Source organism: Octopus sinensis, linkage group LG1 (genome assembly GCF_006345805.1).
Source record: "Octopus sinensis linkage group LG1, ASM634580v1, whole genome shotgun sequence".
In the NCBI taxonomy this organism is placed as follows: Eukaryota; Metazoa; Mollusca; class Cephalopoda; order Octopoda; family Octopodidae; genus Octopus; species Octopus sinensis.
Genome location: NC_042997.1, coordinates 156924650 through 156940556, shown reverse-complemented (window position 1 = coordinate 156940556; position 15907 = coordinate 156924650). Strand labels below are relative to the sequence as shown.

At 38.6% G+C, this 15907-nt stretch overlaps 1 protein-coding gene across 6 annotated transcripts in view; it reads left to right on the top strand.

Annotated features, from left to right (window-relative positions):
* The window catches only part of LOC115218858 (sodium-independent sulfate anion transporter), a 167045-nt gene that overhangs the window by 102283 nt on the left and 48855 nt on the right, over positions 1 to 15907 (top strand). For 5 of the 6 annotated variants that reach the window (XR_005000640.1, XM_036505890.1, XM_036505897.1 and 2 more), the window contains 2 exons: positions 7509 to 7577; positions 15848 to 15906. Coding sequence is in view for 5 of the 6 variants with exons in the window: in XM_036505890.1 (XP_036361783.1) it covers positions 7509 to 7577; positions 15848 to 15906 (128 nt within the window). In the remaining variant the exon portion in view is untranslated. The remainder of the gene's footprint in view (positions 1 to 7508; positions 7578 to 15847; position 15907) is intronic. The other variant, XM_036505901.1, reaches the window with a different exon arrangement.

The following is a 15907-nucleotide window of genomic DNA, read 5'->3' as shown; positions in this document are numbered from 1 at the left end:
AAATCATCATCATCATCATCATCATCATTTAGCGTCCGTTTTCCATGCTAGCATGGGTTGGACGGTTCTACTGGGGTCTGTGAAGCCAGAAGGCTTCATCAGGCCCAGTCAAATCTGGCAGTGTTTCTACGGCTGGATGCCCTTCCTAACGCCAACCACTCCGTGAGTGTAGTGGGTGCTTTTTACGTGCCACCCGCACTGGTGCCAGACAGAGCTGGCAAACGGCCACGAACGGATGGTGCTTTTTATGTGCCACCGGCACGAGGGCCAGGCGAGGCTGGCAACGGACACGAAACGGGGGCGGTGCTGGCAACGGTCGCGAAACGGAAAGTTCTCTTACATGCCACCGGCACTGGTAACACATCTGCAATTTCCATTGATCGATTTCGATTCTGATCCTCACTTGCCTCAATGGGTCTTCACAAGCAGAGTTTCGACATGCCACCGGCACTGGTAGCACATCCGCAATTTCCATTGATCGATTTCGATTCTGATCCTCACTTGCCTCAACACGTCTTCACAAGTAGAGTTTTGTGTCCCAAGAAGCGAAGGTATGCATACGTAGGCTGGCTCCATCCCATGTAGAAGGCCACGGGTTGTGGACTCACTTGTCCTGCCGGGTCTTCTCGCGCACAGCACACTTCCAGAGGTCTCAGTCTCTAGTCATTTCCTCAGTGAGACCTAAAGTTCGAAGGTCGTGCTTCACCACCTCGTCCCAGGTTTTCCTGGGTCTGCCTCTTCCACAGGTTCCCTCAACCGCTAGGGTGTGGCACTTTTTCACAAACTATCTTCATCCATTCTCGCCACATGACCATACCAGCGCAAACGTCTCTCTTGCACACCACAACTGATGCTTCTTAGGTCCAGCTTTTCTCTCAAGGTACTTACACTCTGCCGAGTGTGAGTACCGGCATTACACATCCATCGGAGCATACTGGCTTCATTTCTAGCGAGCTTACGCATATCCTCAGCAGTCACGGCCCATGTTTCACTGCCATGTAGCATGGCTGTTCGTACACACGCATCATACAGTCTGCCTTTCACTCTGTGCGAGAGGCCTTTTGTCACCAGCAGAGGTAAGAGCTCTCTGAACTTTGCCCAAGCTATTCTTACTCTAGCAGTTACACTTTCAGCACACCCGCCCCCGCTGCTGACTTGGTCACCTAGGTAACGGAAACTATCAACTATTTCTAGTTTTTCTCCCTGGAAAGTGACGGAAGTTGGTCTCAGAGCATTTTCAGTGTTTATTGTTCCTGAGCATCTGCCACATACAAAAACCATCTTCCTAGTTAGCCTTCCTTTGACATTGCTGCATCTCTATGTGTCCATAGCTTACACTTGGTGCATCTTATAGAGTTTCTACCTACACCTTTTCTACAGATCGAGCAGGGCCATCTACCTGAAGGTGTTTGTGATTTGTCTACCTTCCTACTGATTACGACTTGGTTTTAGCTAGATTGACTCTGAGGCCTTCGATTCTAATCCTTGTTTCCACACCTGAAACTTCTCCTCCAGTTCTGATAGCGACTCAGCAATTAGAGCAAGGTCATTAGCATAGAGGAGCTCCAAGGGCATCCTGTCTTGAATTCCTCCGTTATTGCCTGGAGGACTAAGATAAATAGGAGGGGGCTGAGTACTGAGCCTTGGTGGACCCCTACCTCTACCCGGAATTCTTCACTGTACTCATTTCCAACCCTCACCCTACTAGCGGCGTCCCTATACATGGCCCGCACAGCTCTCACTAACCATTCATCTATCCCTAGTTTTCTCATTGCCCACCAGATAAGGGATCGGGGGACCCTGTCGAAGGCTTTCTCCATGTCAACAAAAGCCAGGTACAGGGGCTTATCTTTGGCTAGGTATTTCTCCTGCAGCTGCCTTACCAGGAATATAGCATCAGTAGTACTTTTCCCTGGCACAAACCCAAACTGCATCTCATCTAAACTAACTCTCTCTCTAATTAGTTGGGCTATGACCCTCTCCGTAACCTTCATCACCTGGTCCAACAGCTTGATACCTCTGTAGTTATTTGTATCTAGGGCATCACCTTTACCTTTGTAGCAGTTGACTATTATACTGCTACACCAGTCATTGGGTATGACCCCTTTGTGTATCACCTGATTAACTATATGGGTGACTAGGCTATAGCCGACACTACCAGACATTTTGAGCATCTCTGCAGTGATTCCTGATGGGCCTGGGGCTTCCCTGTCTTCATTCTTCTAATTGCCTTAGCTACCACAGAACTATCAACTCGGATAGCTGGTCCCTCTGTTGGGTCAACATTCGGCAGACTCTCTTTATCCCATTCATTTTCTTCATTCAGCAACCTTTCATAGTGGCATCTCCAAACTCTCTCTTTGCATCCTCATTTAGCGCAAGTGAACCATCTTCCATGCGAACACACTTCTCTCCTACCACATCACGATTCTCTCTCACACACTGTCTTGCAACACGAAACACCTCCAGTCTTTGGTCCTCACGGCGCAGAACATTGGCAAATTTTTTCTTATCTGCTTCCCCTCTGGCTAAATAAACCTGTCTCCTAGCTTCTCTTTTGGCAGTCTGATACAATTCCCTGCTACCCCCATTTTTCCAGACCTTCCAAGCCTGTCTCTTTTCTCTAATAGCCCTGTCTACAATATTGTTCCACCACCACGTTATTCTAGGTCGAGAGGGGACTTTGCACCAGCCACAGATCTGGTCAGTGGCTCTCAGCAGGTTGTCCCTTAGAAACGTCCAGCTGTCTTCTACCCCCTGTGATGCTCTATCCCCTTCTACTTCGTCAGAGGCTTCAAGTAATATGTCCCTAAATCTCTGTCCATTTGCAGGATCTTTAAGCTTCCAGATCCTTCTTCTCCATATTTGTCGTCTTCTGGTTGTCCTCCTAGTCCTGATCCTAAAGTCACTAACTACCAGTCTATGTTGTGGGGTACATTCTTCACCTGGGAAGGTTTTGGCATTTATAAGCAGCCATCTCTCCTTTGCCTTGTAAGGATGTAGTCAATTTGGCTGGTATGTTGGCCCGATTGGTAAGTGACTAGGTGGCTGGTAGGTTTCCTGAAGTTAGTGTTGCAAATCATAAGATTATTTGCATCGCAGAACTCCAGCAGCCTGGTTCCCTCCTCGTTGCGGGAGCCATAGCCATAGCCTCCATGTACGCCATGGAAGCCCCCAGCATGTCGTCCAACGTGACCATTGAAGTCACCAGCCACAAAGATAAGGTCTCTGTCGTTCGTCAATGAGGTAGTCTGCAGTAGAGTGTCATAGAATCGGTCTTTCTGTCCATCAGGTAGCCCCGACTGAGGAGCATAGGCTGATATAATGGTTGCTAAACTATGATGAAGCACTAATCTAATCTTAAGTATTCTGTCACTTACTCTGATTACCTCAATTACTTTATCTACCCATTTCTCAGCGATAAGTATACCCACGCCACCAACCCCGTCAGTGTTCCCTGCCCAGAAAATCTTGTACCTGCGTTCCTTGCCTGTGAGGAACCTAGCTGATCCTCCTCTCCACCTTATTTCTTGCATGCAACATATATCCACACATCTCCGTTCAAGCATCTCGACTATCTCACCAGACCTACCTTTCAGAGTGCCAACGTTGAGGGTGCCAACCCTGAGGGTGTGGAAGGCATGGGCTCTAGAGACCCTGGGACGGTGGACAGTAGCTTCGTGTACCTGAAAAGAAAGCTCGCATTTGGCAGAATTCATGTGCAAGAAATGAAGTAGTAAAGTAGCCTTCAGTACAACCTGCATAACGCTAGCCTTTCATATTTTGCACTGTATGAACATTACCTTACATAGGTTGAGACTAGGGGTAGGGAGGGGTAGGGAGGGTGAGAGCATTTGCAGTCTTCATGGGAAGCAACCCCAGGATGGAAGAGAATAGGAACTTCCGGCATGCGTGGTGGGGGTGGGAGGGCGGGTGCACCGTAGCTGAGTAAAGAGGTTCTGTTAATCGTGAGCTAGCAAATGGGTTTGTATGAATCGGGAGACAATACTAAACGAAAAATTAAAAAATTGAAAAATCAGAGTGGCTATGAACCTGGAGACAAGTCTAAACGAAAAAAAAATATTTGAGCTAGACAGGGTAATGAGGGAATACTGAAAGAATGTACATATAATGAATGTACACTCAAATGTACATATAAATTTACATGCATGCATTCATACATGCATACATACATTCATACATGCATGTGTATATGTATACATTCATACATACTTGCATACACATACATATATATACATACATACAAAATTACCTAGAAAAGGCATGGCTAATTAGAAAATTACAGCTATGAGACATTAAAGACACTATAAAAATATAGTATATATAGACCCATTATATGAGTGCAAGTATTTCAACACATACACCCACATGTATGCACACACTAACTCAGTCACATAGTCACAGATCCCTGGAACTTTTTAGACTCAAATAAAAATGCTTTGTCATTTTGTTAATGACAAGGTACAATTCTGCAAGTTTAAATAAATCTCAAAGGAAAACATACCTACATACAAGCATACAGGTATGCATATACACATAGATACACACACTTACTCTTTTACTTGTTTCAGTCATTTGACTGTGGCCATGCTGGAGCACCGCCTTTAGTCAAGCAAATCAACCCCAGACTTATTCTTTGTAAGCCTAGTACTTATTCTATTGGTCTCTTTTGCTGAACTGTTAAGTTATGGGGACGTAAACACACCAGCATCGATTATCAAGTGATGTTGGGAGACAAACACAGACACACAAACACACACACATATATATATATATATATATATATATATATATACATATATACGATGGGCTTCTTTCAGTTTCCGTCTACCAAATCCACTCACAAGGCTTTAGTCAGCCCGAGGCTATAGTAGAAGACACTGACCCAAGGTGCCATGCAGTGGGACTGAACCCGGAACCATGTGGTTGGTAGGCAAGCTACTTACCACACAGCCACTCTTGCGCCTATATACTTATGTACTTAAACATATACAAACACATATGTACATATATATACAAACACACATTAATTCAAATGTTCACAATCTTTGGTTATTTAGTGACTGGTATAAATTCTGCAAAGAACTTAAATATATCTCAAAGAGAAACACGTGCATGTATACACACACACACAAACACATGCACATGTGCACGCATGGTCACAAGCTTGGTTATGATCTACCCATCTGTCCATTCATCCATTCATTCATTCATAGCAACTGATTTCAGAAATTATCCTGAATCATCACTGTAATACAGCTTTAAAAACTATGTTAATGAATTTTAAGTATCCTTTAGCTTTGTAAGCTAAAGGATACTTAAAATGTTGGCTTATTATTCATATATTTACCTGTGTAACTGTACTCTCCTACAAGCCCTTTTAGATGCTTGCTTGCTTGCATGCTTGCTCTTGCTTGATGAGGCTGGGGAGTCATCCCAGTTTAGTGGTCCCAGAGATGTCATCATGCTTGGAGCTGACCAGGTTCACCAGTGCTCTCCATTAGTAGCAGTCCCATACCAGCCCCTCTGCATCCTCCAAGGTAACATTGAACCTCTGGAGATCTTCTCCAATCATGTCCAGCCACCTGGTGTGGGGCCTGCCACAAGGTTTCTTCCAGCCTGCAGCTACTGCATTGAAATGAGAGCAAAGCCCTGATATAATGATCAAGTGGGAGACCAAGGACATATCTGTACCAGCACATGCAATGGGTAGCTTTGAGGTGGGAGGCTGTAGGCAGGTATGTACATGCAGTCCTTTATTGAAAACATAATGGTACCAGCTGATGTTCTCGATGGTTCCCAGGGCTCTGCTATCAAAGCCATCAATCCTCTTTGCCAGGGTCTTCTTCGAGGGATCAGCTATCTACTCCATAGAGGAGAATGGAGTGGGCTACTGCATTGTTAATGTGGGGCTTTGTCTTCCGGGAGATAGAGCAGTGACACCAAAGGGATTCCATAGGGAGTACATGACCCCAGCTACCAGACCACATCTGTGGTTAATCTCCAGGGTTAGTTCTCCGTTGTTGGTGTCTGTGGAGCCCAGGTAGATGATGGAGCTGACAAACTGCACATCATCAGGGCCATTATGGAGATGCTTGGATAAAATAACAGGTGTACTGGTCTCAATCAAAAAGGTTCTTGCAGGACCTCAGAGGCAAGATTTGTGTGGTGCATGCATTGATATTTCTGGAAAACAGACATTAAATGAGGATGATGATGATCAACAGTCAACGATGTCAGGTGCTTTGAATAAGTACATAAATTTATGAAGTTTCTAAACTGAGCATCTCCATATCAAATGTTTCTTATGAACCTCTGAAAACTTTACAATTTTGTTCAGTCATACATAGTTTGTTCTTAATTATCCTTAAGTGTGCTGTTTCCTTCCTGAATATAAAAAAAAGTATTTTTCTTCAAACCTTTGTAAATACAAAGCTTGAGGTTCATAATAAACTAATTTTCATGCTCAGTATGAAGCAGGAAGAGGCCAGTCAGTTTGTGAGATTTTCTCTGATTTTCATGATGTAGCAGATGAAATCTCAATGATTTATATACAATGAATCTTTAGTGAATGCTATAAGGAATTTGACCCTCAAAATGGGTCTATGGATGTTAAGGAGCTTATAAGACACACTATAATAGATAATAACCCTTGAAGCATTGATGTCCTTGAAAGATAGCTTGAGAACAATTGTGAGATAGTAAATAGTGTTGGGGAACAATGTTTATTTTATCACATTTATAATATTGATTAAGTATTTACTTATTTACAGCACTGACTTAATTATCATGTTAAATGTTTTCAGCATTTTATAGACACTTCTTAAGCACTTCAGGCTCATATGTATCTGGTACAAGGTTTCAATTAACAGTATATTCAAAGTTGTTTTTTTTAATTAGTATTTAGTGAGAACTACAAACTAAACAATGTGTATCTTGTTCTCTGCATTTCACTTGTAGTTCATAAAGACCTTGCTGGTGCTATTGTTGGAATCAAAACCTTTCTTTGACCTTGTTAGTTCATGCAATGAGAGTTTATAATGTATGTCAACAACGTTGGAAAATACTAAGTCTGCTTCAGACAACAAAGCAAGGCATTGGTAGAATAAAATCCACAAAGCGGGGAGTGGTTTTTGATTATTAATTAGGTGAGAACACACACCCAATATTTAAAGAGTGTGAGTGTTGGTAGCCTACTAAGGAAGAGAACATATCCCTGTATTTAATTCAGTGTATATAAATACAATTTGGGAGCTAACATTAAAGATGTTTCTCTCTTTCACATGTGTTGCCCACTAGGTATTGCACAGATATCTACTCTTGCTTAATGGTAAAGGAATCATAAAATCAGGAAATATAAATTTAGAATAACTGCTTCATTGATGGTTAGTTGAGCTTCTTATCTTTATCCATATTATTGTATTTCCATGACTTTTTATGCATTAGATAAATTTATCAGTTATATATTTATGTTACTTTTTTTAAAGTGTTCTTCACTAAATCAAACCATTGGATTCTAATAACAAGAAACACAAATTCCAGACCAAGAAAAAACAGTTGGTTATCTTCCATGTAATACATTGGTTGAATGGTTTCAGATATTGTGCTTTGCCATAAGATAAGCTTAATAACTCAACTTGCTGCTATGGTTCTCACTAAAAAGCAGCTATTACTCAACCTGAAAAGTTTACTGACGTTTCTGTTTCCTGCTTATAAGATTTTCACTAAACTCTGAAGCCTATATACTATTAGCCCTAACTATCCCTAGTAATCTATCCTGCTTTTCTTGACCAATTGCAATTATTTCACACCCCTTGTTTAGTAGTTCCTGCCCTATTTTATCCATGTCTATTAACAATCATTCCAGCCAATTAGGGATCACTATCCCATCCAAAGGAATCAAATGCTAACTGCCTGCCTCCTACAGTAACTTTTCTCCCTGTCCAGAAACAACAATACTACATGTTCCTGTAGAGAGGCAATTAAATAACCTCTTTATTCTAGAGATAACAGCTTACTAACTTGCAAGTCTGTGATCTATCAACCTGCTAGTAAAAGCTGTCAAATCTCTTTACTGTCATGGGAAAGGAAGGGACTCATCAAATAATGTACAGCTGGCCTTACTTTTAAAAAGCTAGTGTGGTCATGGCTGGAATGCCTTTTATCATAGGTCTTCTCAATCAGGGTTAACTCAGCACTAAACCAGAACCAAAATTCACTTTCTTGAGGAACAGTACCAATATGCAAAAATTATATTATTAGGTCTGTCATAGATTATTGCTTGTTCTACCTGAACCTTCAATATCTCTTCAACAATTAATAACAAAATACAAAGAATATTGCATCATCACAGGTTGATTAACAATCACATTTTCAGATCACCTTTATAATGATGAGTCAATGAGGGAGACTTTAAATGATCACTCAGTCTGTGAGAAATACAAAACCATTCTTCCTGCATCTTGAATAATGTTGGTATAGGAATCCTTAAAAAAGAGGGGAAGGCTGTGGTGGGGATATCTTTAATGGGAAGTTTCTTCAACTGGGATCAACCCATTGAAAGTAAATTACTTAGAATACAAGGCAAAACTTGAAGGTTCATTCAGGGGCCAGAGTTTTCTGCTGGAGTGAACCTAAACAGACATTCCAGCGCATATTCAATCACTCCTTGTGCTATACTTCAATAACTTGCAAATACGGGGTTTACAATCACAGCAGTCAATTTCAGAGTCATTGAACCTGTTCAGGCAACACTGATTTGATAGAAGGAATGACCTAATGTACAGTACAAACATTTGCTCACTATAAACAAATCATCTCTACAGGTTTGTTCAGCAAGAAAGTGCAGAACCATCTTTCTCAGACTATGAGAGACTACCATCAAATTATATTAGACATCATAAACACAAGTTTGAGACAGAAATAAGTCTTCTAACAGAACAGATGAGTCATCTTGTTCATTTCTTTTTTGATTCTTTCGTCACTGTTTCAGCAAGTACTGTGGAGGTTGTGTATTGTTGATATGATCAGAATAAGGCCTAGACATATCCAAATATTGTCTTTCCATCATTACATATTTATTTATAGTCATATTTAGAATATATATTTAGAATATATCAATTTTTTAGCTATTAAAATATATTAAAAATATTATCACTAACAAACCAAAAGAAAATCAATGATCGTTATTATTGTAACTGCTACTATCTTGCTAGTAACGACCAATGAATTATCCTGAAAGACAAAATAGTACAGTTAACGAGAAAAAAAAAACAATATTTATCATATCGGCACAGGCATGATTATATAATTAAGAAGCTTGCTCAGTAACCATGTGGTTTCAGGTTCAGTCCCACTATGCAGCACCTTGGGCAAAAGACTTCTACTATAGCTTCAGGTTGACCAATGCCTTGTAAGAGAATTTGGTAGATGGAAATTATCAAAGCCTGTTGTATGCGTGTATATCATCATCATCATCATCATCATCATACCCCTGTTTTCCAGGCTGGCATGGGTTGGACAGTTTGACTGGAACTGGCCAGCAGGAAAGCTGCCCAGGTTCCATTTGTCTTGTTTTGAAGACAAATATATATGTATGTGTGTTTGTGTTTTGCCTCTGCTTGACAACCAGTGTTGGTTTATTTACATCCTCAAAACTTAATGACTTGGCAGAAGTGAACAATAGAGTAAGTACCAGACTTAAAATTAAATACTGGGGTTGATTTGCTCAATTAAACCTTTCAAGACAATGCTCCAGCATGGCTGCAGTCCAGTGACTGAAACAAGTAAAAGATAAAATATTGCTAATTTGAGAAAAGAAAACAGCAAAATACTACAGTGTAAATGGTAATGTGGTCATGATGAAAGCAACTGATACTTTATCTGTTTTCATATCATTTGAAGTGGAGGCACAATGGCCCAGTTGTTAAGGCAGTGGTCTCATGGCCATAGGATTGCGGTTTCGATTCCCAGACCGGGCATTGTGAGTGTTTATTGAGCGAAAACACCCAAAAGCTCCACGAGGCTCCGGCAGGGGTGGTGGGATACCCTGCTGTACTCTTTCACCACAACTTTCTCTCACTCTTTCTTTCTGTTTCTGTTGTACCTATATTTCAAAGGGCCAGCCTTGTCACACTGAATCTCCCCGAGAACTATGTTAAGGGTACACGTGTCTGTGGAGTGCTCAGTCACTTACATGTTAATTTATTGAGCAGGCTGTTCTATTGATCAATTCAACTGGAACCCTTGTCATTATAACTGACAGAGTACCAACTACTACATATCATTTGAACCTGTTGTTTTCTTGTCTCAAGTCTTATAACTGATTCAGCTTTGGTAAAATTATAACTTTCATCATGCAAAGCATTTAAGATCTGTGCAAGAGACTAAAACCTATATGTGTAATATATGTAATGTACAAATACACACATTGATAAAAAAACAAAAAAACATGTCTTCTTTTTTATTCTCTGTCTGTCTCTTCCTCTTTCCAGAGGAAATTGACTGTGATCAGACTTGAGGAGGGATTGGATCTGCCAGCTCTAAAAATACTCAAGAAATGCCATTGACATGCTTACAACTCCATCAAGAGCTGAGTGCTCAAAACAAGACATATTTTACTAGATTTCTTTGCGTCTTCCACACATTGTCCTTTTTCAGCAACCACTTTCCATGACTCTTGACATGTTCCCTACTTGTGAGGAGGCTGGCTGATGTGCCTTCCATCTTTCATCTTGTTCACAGCACACATCTACTAACCTCCACTCTGACATCTCTACAATCTCTCCAAACCACTTTTCATCATGCCTATATTCGTGATGACATCCCTGAAGTCTTTGGTAACTGACTCTAAGGAAAGATTTCACCTGACTATCCCACTACTATACAGCATGGTAGATGTTAGTCTTGTATAAGCAATTAGGTTTTTCCATGATGCCAAGATCACATCACAGAAGATCGAAGACCTTGGTTGGGGAAAAAATTCCTCATCCACCTTATTCTTCCGACCTTGCTCCTTCAGACTGCCATTTGTTTCGTAGTTTACAGAATCATTTGGGAGACATAACTTTTGCAAGCCAGGAGTAGCTCGAAACTGACATTTCAGAGTTCTTCAATATGAAACCAAAAGAGTTTTACATTGATAGGATTAAAAAGCTTGTAAATAGATGAAATGAAGCAATTAGGTTTTTCTATCATAATTTTTGCCATGGTTTTTATTGATTCAAACCCTTCCTATCACCAACTACTTTACAACATGGACTAAGGGTACTTTATTGTGCCACCAGTACTAGAGAGGTTGTCTGTTCCAACTAAAGTATCCTTCTACACCGTTTCATTTCGAATTCAGAGTTACCAGTCTTGAATAGAATGTATTTACTGCAGATTTCAGAGTACATATTTCCAAGCATGTCTCTTTGCAGGATTTTTATTGAATTTTTCTTTTTCTTTTTTCTTTTTGTATTTTAGTCATGTCATCTTCACTACAGTAGAATCACAACTTTCCAAAAGTGGGGTTGGACTTTAAACACTGTTGTTATTTGGCTTCTTTTCGATCCTCAGGCTCAAAGCCAAATATATATATATATTATCATCATCATCATCATTCTAACATCCACTTTTCCATGCTTGCATGAGTCACAGGAAATTCGTTGTGGCAGATATTTCTACAGCTGAATGCCTTATCTTATGAATGTTGTTCAATTAAATCAAATATATGTACATATGTTGATATAAGTGTTGGAGGTTAACATGTGGTCACTCTTGTCTTCACATACAACCTACCTAATATTGTAAACTACCAACAAGGAATTATTAAACCAACACCAAATATATATATATGCATGGTTTCTGGCCCTTTACCTTCTACTTGTGCCCTTCCCCACTTTTATTTTTCAAACACTCACCAATTCTCTTTCACACTCTCCCTATACTTCTCTTTTCTTTCTTTATTCCTCTTTTTTCTTTCTTTCTCTCTTTCTCTCTTTCTTTCTGATGAGGAGTTAACATCCAAAATATAAAGACACTCTCTTTTTCCTTCTGAACTGCTGAACAAGTGCCATATTTGTCACATTTGCGTTTTTCTTTTCCTGTGTTGTTCTTTTTAATGTTTATTATCTTTACACTATCCATCTGTCTATCTCTCTCTCTCTCTCATATATATATATATATATATATATATATATATATATTTAAATGTAATATGTGACAATTATTCAGTAGCCATGATAAAACTCCGAGTTTCGGATGCCGAGGTGGAAATCCACACTGCCATCTCTTCAGTTATCCAGCCATCGAATGTTGCTAGTTACTTGCTGATCCTGTCAGTGTTGATGCCATGTAAAAAGAATCCAGTCCACACTGTAAAGTGGTTGGTGTTTGGAAGGGCATCCAGCTGTAAAAATCATGCCAAAATTGATATAACTCTTTCTGGTACTACATAAAAAGCACTCAGTTCACTCTGTGGGGTGGTTGGTGTTAGGAAGGGCATCCTAAAAAAGGCATTTTTCCGATGGCCAGATAACTGAAGAGATGGCGGCATGGATTTCCACCTCAGCATCCAAAACTCGGAGTTTTATCATGGCTACCGAAAAATTGTCACATATTACATTTACAGATAAATTCCTCTATTTACATAATATTGAGGTCTCTTTCTTTCTTTTGTTGTCTTACTAAAAAATAAATAACACTGAAGCAAAGTAACACCAAATATATAGTGCGTGTGTTTTTATTGGCTGAACTGGCAAAATGACCATTCCTAAATACAAATATATATATATATATATATATATATATATATATACACACATATAAAAGAGTTTTACATTGATGGGATTAAAAAGCTTGTAAATAGATGGAAGGAAGTCATAGATAATCAGGGAAAGTACATTGATGATTAAATTTCAAATAAATATAACATTTGATTGCTTGTTTTCTTTATTCAAAATACAGACAGAACTTATGGGATGATCGAGAAAAAGTCTATCTTTATTTCTTCATTTGCTGGTGTCTCAAATTTAGGTTAAAACAGTGTTTCTCAAAGAGGAGGCTTATGGGACGGTTGGACAAGTTGTTTTGGGAAAATTTGGTTTAAATGTTTGACAACTCGGCACCATCCATTGGACGACGGGGGGGGGGCGTTTTTCTCATGTGTATACATATATATATGTGCATGTATGTATATATATGCATGTATGTATATGTATGTATGTATGTATATATATGTATATATATATATATGTGTGTATATATATATATATATATATATATTATATATATATATAATATATATATATATATATATATTTATTTTATAGAAGGAGCTTCTACAGGACTAGAACTGTTTCATTCAAATGAAATCATCTTCATTTGAATGAAACAGTTCTAGCCCTGTAGAAGCTCCTTCTATAAAATAAATTAATTTACTCTGCTATGTATTGAGTACCTTATTTACTGTGGTTAACCCCGACTCAACCCGGGACCTACATATATATATATATATATAGTTGTCCAATAAGTTTTCATGAGTCAGAGAAAAAAACACGCAATTATACATTAGGTAACTGAGTGGAGGTTGGTATCAAAAGGATTTTCAAAAATTAACATTATTTGCAACATTTAAAACATTTGTCCATGGTGATGAGGAAACTTGCAGTGTGTTCACGGTATTTCTCAAGAATGTGGAATTTGCAAGAGCTCTTTTGCTTCAAATTTGTTGACTCATATTTGTTGTAATGCTTTCTGACTGATCTCATCTAATTCATCTGCTGCTTTATTGGCATTTCTCTCCTTCATCTCGGGTACCTCATTTGGCGTTTTATACCATTTACATTTACATTTACGCTTGCATTTTTTACTACAGTTTAAGCTTTTTAACAATAGTTTAATTTGTTGTGTCTGGGGAGAGTCATTTTCTTTTTGTGCCTTATAATGTAACAAACTCACCAGTAAAATTTCCACTTTTTTCTTATTTTTATTTTGAGTGTGTTACATTATAAGGCACAAAAAGAAAATGACTCTCCCCAGACACAACAGAATATGCTTCAACACACGAACTCATATAAAGAATCTTGCAAACCAAATCCCAAAATGAAAAATAGTTTAATTTGTTTTATTTTGTTTGCTTTTTTTAGTTTTCTCTCAATAACAATTATTTTTTCACTGTAAAAAGTGTTGCCTGTAAAAAGAGTGGACTAGCAGGAAACCAAAGGTACAGGAGTGATAATATTCTTAATGGAATCTGGTAAAATACAGAACAAATAGAGGTTTAAAAACATTGAAGCAGAAACTGGAATTAAAATATAAAAGAATATGTTGTTTTTAGTTTTATTTAAATGTAAAAGTATACCCTTTCTTTAGATAGATTCTAACTCACCCTATGAAGAAAATTCTATATTAGACTTCCTGTATTTACCCTTTATAAATTAACATACAGTGTATGATGACAGAATGTTGAACATACATATATAATAAATATATAGCCTGTCTTTCAAAATTTGAAAATGTTCAGCTATGTTCGTCTCATGTTTTGTCAACTATAGCTGAGCTGACATTTAGGTGTTTAGAAATATGAGCTCATCTAGTGAGGTAAAAGTGGTTAGGATACACTTTAATTTGCCTAGTAACAGTCAAATAGGCAGGAGTATCCTAACAGCTCAGAAATAATGAGTTATAGTGATGTGATGGTTTTAGGGACTGGCAAGAACTCATTGAAAGATAAAACTTTATGCCTGCTAGTGACAAAGAATCTGGTGTCTATGTACATGAAGCTCCAATACTCTTTGACATTTCATACCCTGAAACTACCAACCAACAAACCTTTTTTCCCAAAAGTTCTCAGTATTTAAATAACCTTCTTCTGTCTCAACAGAAACTATTTGGTTTGATTTCAATATGCCAGGCACATGTGAGAGTGTTGTAGGGGAAAGGAAATGGCCCTTTAAATTTAACCACATTGCCAACTTGCTACCCAAGGACATCCTTTAATCTTTACTCTATTCTTTTTTCAATCTGAACCCTGCTATAAGCCATATCATTTAAATTCAAATTCCTACTTCATCTACAATATTTTTTAACTTCCATTTCTGTACTTTTCCAGATTCAGTTAATTAAGAATATCATTAGTTTAGCACCTGCATGTATATTAATAGACAAAAAGTATCATTCAAGTGTGGCCGATACCAGTGCCGCCTGACTGGCACCTGTACCAGTGGCATATAAAAAGCATCATTCAAGTGTGGCCATGCCAGTGCTGCCTGACTAGCTGCCATGCTGGTAGCATATAAACAGCACCCACTACACTCTTGGAATCATTGGCATTGGGAAGGTCATCAAGCTGTAGAAACCTTGCCAAATCAGATTGGAGTGTAGTGGAGCCTTCTGGCCTGCCAGTTCTCTGTCAGACCATCCAACCCATGCCAGCATGGAAAGCAGACGTTAAATGAGGATGATGATGATACACATACACACATGTGTGTGTATATATATATATGTGTGTGTGTGTGTGTGTGCATGTGTATGTATATATATATATGTGTGTGTATATACATACAGCCACCTTGATTGACTGCAACTCCAAAAGATTTTTTATTCTCTCTCTGTTTATTTCCTCATGTTCCTTTCTGTTGAAGAGTGTAGGTTCGAAATATAAAAGATTTTCTCACCTTGTCTAACATTAAACTAATACACCTGTTTGTTGTTTATACTCCTGTCTTTGTCTTTTGTTTTTCTGTAAATTTCAACTATATATATATATATATAGTCCTTCAGCAATGTATATAGTTCATAGTCATATTCATATTTTTCCTACTTTTCTTGTCTTGTTTTTCAGAGATTGATCTTGTAATATATGTAATAACATTTGTAATGTCGCTGTGTATAGGAATAGAGG